Source organism: Echinops telfairi, unplaced genomic scaffold (assembly GCF_000313985.2).
Source record: "Echinops telfairi isolate 266 unplaced genomic scaffold, ASM31398v2 ScPeMD7_7467;HRSCAF=8505_1, whole genome shotgun sequence".
Classification (NCBI taxonomy): domain Eukaryota; kingdom Metazoa; phylum Chordata; class Mammalia; order Afrosoricida; family Tenrecidae; genus Echinops; species Echinops telfairi.
In genome coordinates this window covers 36,339,428-36,353,249 of record NW_022111368.1, presented here as the reverse complement: position 1 = coordinate 36,353,249, position 13,822 = coordinate 36,339,428, and the positions used below count along the sequence as shown (strand labels likewise).

The 13,822-nt window shown below is 40.5% G+C and overlaps 1 protein-coding gene across 5 annotated transcripts in view; it reads right to left on the bottom strand.

Moving 5' to 3' along the window:
* The window catches only part of CTNNA2 (catenin alpha 2), a 1,370,089-nt gene that overhangs the window by 355,041 nt on the left and 1,001,226 nt on the right, over window positions 1–13,822 (bottom strand). For all 5 annotated transcript variants that reach the window (XM_013007524.3, XM_045283854.1, XM_004713853.3 and 2 more), the window contains one exon: window positions 11,931–12,011. In XM_013007524.3, the coding sequence (XP_012862978.1) occupies window positions 11,931–12,011 (81 nt within the window). The remainder of the gene's footprint in view (window positions 1–11,930; window positions 12,012–13,822) is intronic.

The following is a 13,822-nucleotide window of genomic DNA, read 5'->3' as shown; positions in this document are numbered from 1 at the left end:
GCTGAAGAAACAAAAATAGACACTTACAATTGCCCTCAACTCACTGCAAATGTGCCAGGAGAGGAAGCGCGGATGGATGGTACTGTCCCCAGGGCAGCCGTTGGACCCACCCAGTAGTCTAAGGAAGGGCGAGGGGGCTATCTCGTTCTGTAAAGAGTTGCAGGCTTGGATTCTGTGATGCTTACCTGCCCGACATGGTCACAGAAGATAAAGTGGGGGCATAAGCAAATGTGGTGAAGAAAGGGGATGGGCCCGGCTATCCAAAGATATAGCGTTTGGGGTCTTAAAGGCTTGAAGTTTAAAAACTGGCCAGTGAACAGAGAAGCAAAAAATCCTACATGGAAGAAGCACACCAGCCTATATGATCATGAGGTGGTGATGGTATCAGGTAACAGGCACCATACGACCCAAAATGAAGCAGAAGAAAACATATTGTTGAAAATGAGGTGGGTCGGAGCAGAGAACCAAAACCTATCTGTAGACAATGGGACATCCCCTCCCAGAAGGGTCACAAAGAAGGGATGAGTCAACCAGGGTGCAGTATAGTACCAATGAAACACACAATATTCTTCTGGTTCTTTGAGGTTTCCTCACCCTACCTCACCTCACCCCCCACTATCATGACTCCAGTCCTGCCTTTCAGTTCTGGCTAAACTGGAGCATGTATACTGGTACAGATAAGAGCTCATGGCACACGGAATCCAGGTCAGATAAACCCCTCAGGAACAGATGTAGGAGTATCGATATCAGGAGGGTAGGGAGAAGGTGGGGTGAGGAGGGGAGGAAGTGGGAACTGATCGTAATGACACACCGCCCCCCCAGTGGGATGAACAATGGAAACGTGGAGGAAGGGAGACAGCAGTCGGTGTAAGATATGAAAACAATAATGATTTATAATTTATCAAGGGGTCACAAGGGTAATGGGGAGGGAGGGGAAAACAGAGCAGCTGATACCAAGGTCTCAAATAGAAACTAAATGTTTAGAAAACGGTGAGGGCTGTAAAATAATTTTTTTTTAAAGCGTGACAGGCTCAGAAACCTGTAGGGACAGTCTCTTCAAGTTGGAATCAGCTCTGTGGCAGTGAGCTTTTTGTATTTTGATAGAAACAGTTTTAATGCTCTAGAGGCCTGGTAGATAAACCTGTTTATAGGAATTTGATGAAAGTATGACTAAAAATTAACATTTAAGCTCAGCTCTATAGTAAATGTGTGAATTTTTCTTGGAGGGCAAAAAGAAAAGCGAAAAGGGCATTCCAGGCAGAGGAAGCTGCAAAGGCAAAGGCACGTGGCTAAGGGCCCTTGGCTGTTGGGCCCATGTTGACCTGACTTGTGGGCCTTCCCTGTGTTACAGAGGAGCTAGACCTGTTCAATAGGGCTTTCCTGGCCATCAGTGGGACGGGGGGATGATAAACAACAAAACATGCATTCGTTCAACAAAATCACATAGAATTCAGTGGTGCTGATCAACTCTTTTTTGGTTTTTTGTGTCCATGAAATAAAAGAAAAATTGAAAAAAACAAAACTTTTTGTGGAAACACAAATCGATCTGAATATATGTATATTTTTAGAGACGTTCTTTCCTTTTATTTTGTTATAAGGTCTGGTGTTACCCCCTATGTAAGTCTGGGTAAACTAGGGAAATAAATCTACAGAAACTCATGTGTATGTAACAGAGTTTTATACAAAGGGTAAGTGTACATTCAGAAAGCATCCCAACCCAGTGCTGTCCAAGCCCATAAGTCCAACATTAGACCATATGTCCAACACCAATCCACAAAGTCCTCCTCCGTATCACAAAACACATGCAATGACGACAACTGCTGAATCAGTGAGTGTGTAAGCATCTCAGCGCTGGCAGGGTTTCCACACGGCTGCTCCAGCACCCAGGGCTACATCAGGGTAGATTCATGTGGCTTCTCCTCAGGGATGTCTTGCAGGAAGTGAGCCTTGCAAGCTGAAGCAGGGATCTGGCTAAGGCAGGTACACCTTGGTCCGACCATCAGAAAGCAAGAGACCCGAGAACTAGAAAGGCGAGGCTCACTGAGCCACTTATGTCTCTGTTTTTCAGTTAATCCCACATGTGGTTATCAGCCAGCTTGGCACAATAAACCTTAACTATCTCACCCTTTATCCCTTATTGTGAGATGAATATACTTAGAAAATAATCTATAGGCAGGAAAGAACTATGGAAATCTCTCTCATTACCCATTTAAGTGATTTTCTCTTTCTTAATTTACCAGTATTTATTTCATCAAAGGAAACCGAGAGATGACTGATAAATACGAATCAGAATTAAATGCTTCAGTATATGTCAACTTGAAAAATATATGAGGGCTTCAAAAAGTTTGTGGATATAATGGAATTAAAAGATCATGGAATTTTTCTGCCGAGTGTGTGATCTATCTAACCCTATCCTACAGGATTGCTATGCGCTGGGATTGACTGGATGGCAGTGAACTTGATTTTGGGCTTTTTATCTTCTTACTCTTGTGAACAGTGCAATGATAACATAGGCGTGTGTACATCTGTTTGTGTTGGTTGGTTCCCTGTTTCTTTAAGGTAGGGACTGAGTAGAGTCGGATGGCAGTGCTTCGTTAGAGGAAGTGCCATGAAGCTTCCATATATATATTTTTTACACTTTGTGATCAGTGCCAATGTGAGGTGGTATCTCGTAGTTGTTTTGATGGCATCTCTCAAAAGGTTGGTGATTCTGAGCATGTTTTTTCATACGTTTGTTGGATGCCTGGATTCCACTTTTGGCGAAATGTCTATTCATGTCCTCTGACCATTTTAAAAATGTGATTATGCTTACAGTTTTTCATAGGTTTTACAGATTAGTCCATCGTCTGATGTGTCATCACCAACAATGGCTTCCCAGCCTGTGGGTACTCTTTCTACTCTCTGATAAAATCCTTTGATGCACACAATTGTCTTATTTTTAGAAGATCGGAGTCCTCTATTTTGTCTTCTGCTGTATGAGTCTTTCATAATGTTTGAGAGTGTGTTTATGCCAGGCACTAGGGCCCTTAAGTTGCCCCTAATTTTTCATTGATTATCTTTATGGTTCTAGGGTTTAGACTTATGTTTCTAATGCAGCTAATGTTTGTAAGAGGAAAGGTTAGGTTTATGAAACTCTGGAAATTTCATTCAGCCATGGAGGACAAAGATGGGCCGAGAGCCTATAAAGTGACTGCAGGCAGATTATCATCAACATCAACATTATCCTCTTCACCATTTTCTACCCACACCAAGAACTACGTTGAATTTCCTCAATCATCAGCAGGGACCGTCTTGGGGACCCAGCAGGTAGAAAGCAATGAGATCCTGAGATAGATGGGCTTTCACCAGGGCTGGGGCAACAGCAATAGAGATGGAGACTGCAGGGAGATGACTCACTTTCTAACATTCAGATTTATCCAACCTTCTGAGGAAATGAGGAGAAATAAAGAAATATCAGCAGTTTTGCTGGAAATTTCCCCTGGGAAACCTCATGCCAGAAGCCATTTCAGGCAATAAAAGGTAACCTCCACAAGGAGGGGTCAAACGGAACAGATATATTTGGACACAAGCTGACTGTGATAATCCTCTGAGTGCATACGGTCAGAATCAAGGTGATTAGCTGGTATCCTCAGCACAGGAAATATCCCAATTCAAGCCATAGTGGCAGACTCTTACACAGCACACTTTAAAAGTATCCCCTTTCTGGTGACAATTTCGAATAAGAAATCCCATCCTAAGCTCCATTGCTTCCTACAAGGAACATGAGCCAATCTTAGTTAAGCAGGACGGGCTTTTTGAAATGAGTATTCTGTTATACTAAAAGTACACAGACACACATACACACATCTTTGTTGTTTAAATTATCATTGTTAAAAAGAATCTTAATTTTCTTGATTTCGTCTTGGAAAATGTGATTTTAAAATTTTATTCAATAATCCTATAGTGAAACTTCTAGTCTTGGGATGTGGACCAAATGTGAACATTCTCTAATATGTGTTTGAAACTCAGTTCTTGCTCTCTACTTCTCCCCCACCCCGCCCCACCCCACCCCTTTTTTTTGAGTTGTTGCATCTTAGAGAAATTAGCATTAAAGATCAAACTATTAGAGTTTCAACTTTTAGAGATCTTTTCCTATTTCATATATATGTTACAGAATCTTTTGCTCAGGACATTATGTTATATAGTGAATCAATGTTGATCAAGTCACTGAAATGTTTACGGTGATATAGACATGGAAACAGGAAAGATGGAAAAAGACATTGTGCTTGGTAAATGTTGGAAAATGATTGAGCTTATCTGACCCCTTTGGCTTTACTATTGCCACAAAGAAGGGATCAGACGAGCCTCCATGGTCCATCCTTCTGAACATATTCTGACACCTTCCCCCACCACTCTACATTTATGCTGGGTTTAATTATACATCACAATGGCCACACAGAACTGGTAGATGGTACTCACTATTAAGGGGAGTTAGAAGAGAAGTGAAGAGGTTACCAAAAGTCAGGCTATGTTAAATGACGATACAGTGTTTGATCCAGAGCAATACTACTCCAGAGCAAGCAATCCAGTCCCTCTCTGGTCTTCAGTCATGAGTAGGGTAGAGTCATTGGTCCACAGCACCACCTCTCCTCAGCCAGCAGTCACGTCTTTCTTCATCCTTAGCTTCTCAGTCACATGATCCCTTGTGTTGCTCTGTCTCACAGTCCTGTAGAATCAGGCCCGATGAGGAGAGAGTACCCTGTTGTCTAAGTGCTGCTCCTCTGGAGCTCTGCCACAGTCTCTGGTGCGTCTGGTCTCCGTGAGCCTCCCCTTCAGACAGAGAGCTGGGATATACTTTCCCAGAGGTCATCCCATGTATCGCTGAGTCTGACAGGTCTTCCTCGCTGAAGGACTTTGATGGAGGTGTGGCTTTTGTCTTTCATAGGACCCTCCCCCCAGGGAAACAAAGGATGGTATCTTAAATTACACCCTCTAGTCATGTCTGAAGATGACCCCAAGGAAAAAAAGAATGTGGCTTGGTTTAATATGCTTTTCTAGGGTCAGGACTTAACCCCATCTGAATCCTGCAAAAGAAAACATTTTCCAAAATGGGATCCTAACCACAGGAATAGAGTCTAGAAATAGACTCTGTCAAAGAAGTCACTATGGCTAGAAGCATCCAGTATAGGCTGGTGAACAAGGAGGGCCCTTAAGCAGATGGATTGGCATATTAACTGCACCTATGGGCTCAAAGAGAACAGCGATTGTGGAAATGGAGTAGAGCTGGGTACTGCTGTCTTCTGTGGTGCGTAGATTCGTACCTGGTGTCATCTCATCTCCCGGCTAATCACTCTCCTGCGGCCTCACAGGAACAAATTAAACCATGGCATGAATTGAGCAGTGTCTTGACAAGAAAAGAGCTGACCCATGGTGATATTTCAAGAACAATTTCCAAGTCGTGAAATCATGTACTTGAACTTGGCCTTCTGGTGTTTTCCAGGAGATAAATAAGTGTGTATTGCTGACATTCAGGGCTGTTATATCAGGATTTCCCGAAAATAGAGGTGGTTGAAGTATAACCTACCACCAATGGACATGCCTGAATGATGGCCTTTCACAGTGGTGGTGAATTTTCTCCTCCTGGCCTTTTTGATTCTGATCTGTGGCATTTCTGATCCCATCTCACTTCAGGTTTCCTTGAATTTCTTATGTACTATATTTCTAATCTCATTTACTATGTAATCACTTTCTGATTCTGTGCTTCTATAGGGTGGAAATCTGACCTAGGGGGCTAAACCCCAGGGATAATTAGTTCTGACATGGGGTTTCAATATTAAGAACATAAACCTTGACATTTTGGGGAAAATCGATATTTTATTTTATAATTATTTTTGTTGTAGTTGTACAGATAGCCTCATGTTGTCATGAGTAAATGCCGATTCAAGTATAAAAATACATTATTTTAAAATATTTTCTTAGAATATTATCTAAAAATAATTGGTTTTATCATGGGCAGATGTGAGAAAAAGAACTGAATGCCTTAGAACTTCCTTTTTTCCTGTACATGTTTTGGAAAGGATATAATCCATGCTTTGAGAAGTCGGACACCTAAACATAATAGAATATTTTCAAAGGAGGACCCAATGAACCACAGCAGCTGGAGACTGGGTAGGAGCTATCATACCACAAGAAGCCTATTTCTGTATTTCATGTCACCTGCTCTCAAATCTTTGAGTGGTGGAGGTAGTGTTGAACCTCACCAAGAAAATGCACAAACGTACGTGAACTCGTGTTTTCAACTTCATCCCTTGAAGTACATTAGTATACAGCTGACCTATTTGCATATGGTGTGGGCATTTTGAGTAAAAAGTCTATAACCAGACTGCTTAGGCTGGAAATGCTCATGCTTCCACTCTGTAAAATGGGAATGGAGACAATCTTTTCTATCCCATGAAGATGATATGAGAAATAAATAAGGCCTATAGAAGAAGAGAATTGATAATGGTATCCAGCACATTGTCAGAGCAAATACATTTCCACTATAATTTAACCTACATTTTGTGGAGCGTGATCTTTATAAGATCTTACTGGTGGCTGTACAGCTTCAGTCAAAGTTTATATAAAAGAAGCTGAGTCACAAAGGTGGCAGCTAAGTAAAATCTTTGTGCTTATTTCTTATTAATCTTGAAATATTCTTTTCTGTAGTCCTGACTAGAGGCAGGTTCAAGATGAATAGGCCTAAGAGTGTACCACCCTGTGACATGTTTTTCTTGTTTGTTTTTAATTCTTTGCTATATTAACATTCTATTAAGCACATAACCTTATATAGAAATCTCTAATACATGCTTTCTGTAGTTCTGTCTGAATTAAATATATATATTAGCATTTGAGACTTCTATCCAGCTGACAATCACTGAAGCTCCTTGCTAAAATCATTGTGTTGGTTATGAAGGTGTTCATTTTTTTCAGGTCTTGATGGATTTTTAGCAATGAAAGAGTCATTAAGCATAGGAACACCTCAATGGTATGATAATTATTTATTTGTGTCTCATGAGGAAACTTTTGGGTCCTTGTTTGCTTATCAATTAAAAGAAGAGAGGAAAAAATACTTTCATTAGTTTAATTTAACCTTATTTCCTTAATTTAACTTATTTAATTTTATCAAGACCAAAATAACAAGCCCCAGGAGCACAGTGGCTATTCCTCATGCTGTTGCTAAACAACAGGCCCATCGGGCAAACCCACCATCTGCTCCATGGGAGAAAGCGCTGGCAATCTGCTTCCATAAGGATTACACCTTTGGAAACTTTATAGGGTCGTTCTATACTGTCCTATGGGGTATGTTTGATTTGAAATGAACTCAACTGCACACAATAACAAGGCCAAATTAAGTCTTATTACTAGAAAAAGTAGCTTTCTTGTAAGCATATGAAAATGTGAAAACTATGCCTATAAAAGATCATAGATGGCTCGTTGGAGGGGGCCCGGAGGAGCCGCTGGCAGACACTGACTAGGTCCTCTCTCCATTAGATGGCAGATCATGGGGATCAGTAAGTGTCCAGGCAGGGAGTCAGCCAAAAGCTCTTGTTTCACACCAGTCTGATTCCAGAGTCACAGCAGTGACAATGGCTCAGACATGGGGCATACTGTGCCCAAAGCGCTAAAATTAGAACATAAAGCTTAAAGCTGGCAGCTATATTCCCCTAAATCCATTTTTAATTCTAAATAAAATACTCCTAAGAGGAGTCTGCTCTGTCATTGCCCACAGTCATGGGTTTAATTGGTGAGATGGACTTCTGCCAATATTCCCATGGGTTCTTGTGACATTTTCACAAGGTAGGCCTCTACAGCTCATTGAGATATGCTGCCCAAAGAGACAGGGTTCTCCTTATTGTAAGGTGTCATTGAGTTGGTTCCTGAACTCCCTGAGAACAGAAAGAAAAACCTCCCTGTCCTGAGCCCTCCTCCTCAGGTTCGCTCTGCTCGACCCCATTGTGCAGACACGGTGTCCCTCCTCACCTGGAGACTCTTTCTCTTCTTCACTGACCTTCTTACTTTACCAAGCATAATATCTTTTTCAACCACGGACTGGTCTCTCCTGATAATATAGCCAAAGTATGTGACAGGCAGTTCCCCATCCTCACTTCTAAGGGGTATTCTGGTTCAAGACAGATTTGTTTGTCCCTGGAAATGCACAGTAGTTTCAGTATTCTTTGCCAGAAGTATAATTCAAATGCATTACTTCTTCTTCTGCTGTCTTCCTTATTTATTGTCCCATTTTTGCATACCTATGAGGTGGTTGAAAATACCATGGATCAGCTCAGGCACACCTTAGTCCTAAGAGTGACATCTTTCACCTGTAGCCCTTTAGCCCTTTTGCCCAGTGCAATGCGTCACTTGATCGTTTAACTGCTGCTTCCATGAGCCTTGGTTGTAGTTCTAAGTAAAATAAAATCCAGAACAATTTCAATATTTTCTCATTGATCATATTGTTTCCTATTGGTCCAGTGTTTTCTTGACCTTGAGTTTCAATCCATACAGAAGGCAGTCGACTTTGATTTTTATCACAGTGCTTCAAGTCCATTAGGCTTTCAGCAGCAAAATGTGTCATCTACGTGCCGGATCTTGTTCATAACCCTTCTTCCAATCCTGATGCCACTTTCTTCTTCATAAAACCCAGCTTCTCAGAATATGTGTTCAGCATGACAATTAAATGTGGGTCTACCTGCTTAAAAATGCTGAATAGAAATTCTTTGTAGTGAATCACTCTTAATTTTTTAGAGTGTCTTTAGTCGAAGTTAATGATTATCATTAACTTTACTTCTTTTTAATTTGGTGACTAGAACTTTGCAAAGTTCCAGGGTAAATCCTTCTGAAGAACAAGGTTCAAACTAAGGGATACGAGGGAAAGCAGGAGACTGAAGCAGTGAAACTCAGGAAAATTACTAGAATCATTCTTTTTTAGTAATCATTCTCTTTGATTTCAGTTTCTCCCTCCACATGCTACTTGATTTCTCTAAATATTGTATAAAGAAATACATATGTGCAGGACATGGATAACTGATATATCAATTATCCTCCCTGTAATTTAAAGAACAGGAATGCCCAAAGCCAGAGGGAAACATGCATTTGCACCATGAACATTCGCTGTACCGCTCTTGCATAGCTGCCATTAGAAAGCCAGTAACACCTATAGACCACTTAACTAGCAACCCAAATCTAATTCAAGGATGCACACAAGCCAAGCAAATTAGTCATTGTCTGTTTCATCTGCAAAGTTCTAGGTGGCTTCAATTTAGATCAGAGAAGCTTTTGTTCCACTACAGGTATGCCTGGAGAGACAGAAGGGATTGGAAGAAAGACAAAAATATCCCAACATATGGACAGAGTTGGAACAGACAGATGGAAACCAGCTTAGTTCTTTAAAAGCAGATTGTGGAAGATAAAGACATTTGAACCAAATTCAGGGATGTAGCTTACAATTATGCCATAACTATTGGATCTTCATACCATAAAACAATTCTCTCTTCATTTTGCTGTATCTTTGGGGAGAATGAGAAGAAAATGATATGATACACATGGATGGATTTCAGGGGAGGACAGGTAACATGCATTGCTCTCCTGAGGCAGTTCTCCAAAGACCCTGGGATCAAAGCCTTTACAATCGCTCCATCAATTGTAACTTTGAATTTCACCATTGCCACCACTTCAAAAGAGACAACACTTTTCTGGGAATTATAGCTTTAGAGTAACAATTACCTTATCCATTCTTTCTTAATAACACAGAAAGCTGTTATAGTAGGACCATGGGTGTAGTAAAACACAGGTATTTGCACTTGCATGTAGAAGAAGGATCTGTGCTAAGAATGGATGATAGGCAGATGGGAAGACTCGCATTGAGACACATGTCCAGTTCACAATCTAGCCAAGGCAAACCATGCAGAAATATCCTCCCTCAGATTTTCTAAAATCTGTGAATATCAGACAGTAGAACCTCTTGCATAGGAAACAAATGGGCATTTTCCTTGGCCCCACATAACGGTTTATAACTCAAAGACAGTGCACAGGTGAAATGTTACAGATAAGAAAATGACACTGAGAGTTGAAAGATCCATAGTCATTTCGCAGGTTCAGTGGGCAGAGCCAGATGTTCCAGACACCTGAAATGTTTGCCATGAAACTCAGCCTCGTTTCTGCTACTCAAGTCATTTCACTGGGGCATGGGTGGGTGGCAAGGGGTGGGTGTCTATTCATGGGCATAGGTGTCCAAGAGAGCAAGGATAGATCTATCTGGTCATGTATCTGTTGGTATTCATAATACCTAAGAGGAAAATATGCTTTATTCTTCCAGATTTCAAGGTGGGAAAAGTGTATTTCCTAAAGGACTTGCTAGCAGGGTCATTGAAGCAAGAATCATCACATTCCAGAACTAAGTATTCTAGAATTCGCTGTGATCTTCTAGGACACATTCACTCAAATGTGTCTAAACCTACAGGTGATGTCCTAAAGAACACTCAGAAACCCCTCAGCTGCAGGCACCCAGGACCCCCGGTGCAGACTCACAGCAAGCCTACGGGACAGTAAAATGGTCCCTTCCTCGCTGAGACTGTTCGCCTCCATAGGAGCAGGCAGCATCATTGCATCCCATGGAATGGCTGGCTGGCTTGCACCACTGTCTTTACATTAGCTGCCAAAAGTTGAACTCCTAGCACCACCCGAGGCTTCTTCAGGAATAGTTAGAAGAAGTTACTTTTTTCTCTCAGTCAAAGCACTTCAAAAATGTCCATTGCCCAGGCACTGAGTTAATCTCCTTTGGAATTGAAAAGCTTCAGGAAGAAACGCAACCAGTCATAATACTCTTGCCCCTTTTCCAGCACAAAGAAGAGAGGAGGTGCTACCTGATACAGTGGGAGGGGCGACTGTCTACTGCCATCAACACTTAATGAGTGAGATGGACGTATGGAAAATTTTCCAGTAGGGGACAGGCTATCTCCCAGACAGAAACCTCAAGGATGGTGTTACCTGTTCTAGTGAAAGAACATTTTTTTTCCAAGAAAGTGGAATCAAACAAACAAAAATAATGTCATTCAAGCCAGTTTACTAGCGTCATCAGCACGTTGAAGGTGAAAAAAGGGGTTCTTCACAATGATGTACTTAAAAAAAAATTCTGCTCAAGGAAATGGACCCCTTACACTAATGATGATACCAGTCATTTAAACCATGCTTCCTTTGTTTCTCTGCTTCCCAAACTATTACCTGACCATCAAATGTTCCTGTAGTATGAGTGCCAGACAAAATACACTAAGGCGATGGTTCTCAACTTCCCTAATGCAACAACCCTTTAATATAGTTCCTCATGTTGTGGTGACTCCCCCAACCATAAAATTATTTTCGGTGTTATTTCATCGCTGTCCTTTTGCTACTGTTATGAATCGGGTGACCTCTGTGAAAGGGTCATTTGACCTCCAAAGGGGTCGCGACCCACAGGTTGAGAACCGCTGAACTAAGAGATTTTTTATTAGTTCATCTTACTCATTAAGAGCTTTATTTATCCTTAACAATCACATATTGGTTGTGTTTGTTTACCAGTGTCTTGGGGGTTGGTAATCAAGGGCCACAATACTAGGGTTGGTAATCAAGGGCCACAATACTAGGGTGGTTGACCATACTTTTATTTGAAAATTGAAAACCAGGTGTAGAAGGTAGTGATTTCATCAAGGCTCCTGAGTGGGCTTCCCATCACACCCCCCATGACGGCCACAGCTTTCTGTTTGGCAGCTAAGACCTTACACATATTGCTATCTTGCCAATACAATGCTTCTATGTATATCTAGAACTTATAAAATATGGCAGCTCAAATATCAGTTCCAAGAAGGCACACTGACAAAAAAGACATTCATTGAGGCTACTACTAGTAGCCATGTCATTAAAGTAGAAATAGAAAACGGTACCTGTCTTCTTAGATCTCTTGTTTTCTTGGTCATCTTATCAATCGCAATGTTTAGAGGATCTCCTTTTTCTTTCCTTCCAGTCTGTTAAGAGAAAAGACATAATTTCTGGTTTATAAAATGAAATTGTAGACACATTAAAAGTCAGGGAAAAATTCAGAAACATTCTTATGTGGTACAGTCCCATAAAAGTTATTATTTTGAACACAGTGAAGATGATTTTGTCAATAGCATTGCTTTTCCCCAAAATAAAAATTAAAATGGATGAAAATCAATACACTTAGGAAAGCTACAAATATGTCCAAATTCAACTCCATACAAATCTTTTTTCTCCTTTTCCAGACATTTAGCTATTAAGAAAATATATCAAGGACACTTTGTTTTTGCCTTCAGATGAAAAAAGTTTCATCCTTCTTTATTATGTAAGCAAAGCTCTACTGAATAAAAGATGACTTAAAAAATCCAAACAACCAAATGCAAAACAAGTTTAAGGTAAATCTCCATAATTTGGAATTTTACATCAGATGTTGTATTGCAGCCTCAGTGCCAGAATCAGAAGAGATGCTTTCCTGGGAAATCCTGTGCCTCTAATCTCTATTCTCTTGTGCAGTGGAATGCTGAACATGATAATAAGCAACTCAGATTCAAAATCATGAAGAAAATTTCCCTATGACTGAAAAAGAGATATAGGGAAATATCTTTAATAAATATATTAGAAATTGCTAAATTCATTAGGAAAGTTCACTAAATAATTCTTATTGTTCTTTTCTCTCATGCACTCTCTTTTATGTTGGATGCAGGGGGAAAATCAAACGAAACACGCTATCTATTGCCTTTTTTAAAAACAACCAAAGATTTCCATAGATGTGCAAAAACAACAAGCTTCACATAAAGGTGTAGATGGCATGATTTCCTTTAAGGAAAAAGTGTTTCAGAAGCTTTCTCCAATCTATTCAAAACTCAAACTCACTGCCATTGACTCGATTTCAACTCCAAGCAAACATATAGGACAGAGTAGAACTGTCCCTGTGGATTCCGGGACTGTAACTCTTTATGGGAGGTGAAACCCTCATCTTTCTCCCATTGCATGTCTGGTGGTTTTGAAGGGTTGACCTTCTGAGAGCAGGCCAACTCATAACCACTATATCCCCAGGGTTCCTTCTCTCACCTATGAAAACATCTGAATTTTAGTCAGGTACTTCACAGATGTATTTATTTTTGGTCCTATGACAAGGCCATTCACGTTCCACACCACTTCTGAAAAATCTTGAAAGTCTCCATAAACTCAAAAAATAGCAAACACACTGTCAACAACCCAATTCATACTCATAGTGCCCCTATGTGGTCTTTTCAAAATGGCAGCAAACAACCTCATCTTTCTCCTACAGAGCAGCTAGTAGGTTTGAACTGCTGACTTTGTGGTTAACAGTCCGACACTTACGCCGCAGTATCCCCAGAGCTCCCTCAATTCTTCATAACAACCCGTACATGTGGGGAAAGGAAATCACAGGTCATCAGTTGAGCTTACTGGAATGTGATGACCCAGGGACCCATAGGCCCTTCCAAATAAGTTTGCAATTGCTATATTTCAGTGATACAAATCTGGATAGGTAAATTCCATACACATCAGCTCTATCGAATGAGTTTAAAGCAATCACCCTCTACAACTCTTGCTTGATTAATCAAATTTTGTAAGTATCTGATGCATATTTCTATAGTGTTTTCATTTAAAGCCCAAACAAGATCTTGTATGTGCATATTTTTAATAATATAAACTTCTTCAAATCCCCATCATCATTTTGTAGGCCCGAAACTTACCCACTAGTCATTTAAATTTATACACAGAGGCTTAAGTGGACATGCTTAAAAGACTGTGGCTAGTATTTTACAGCTTT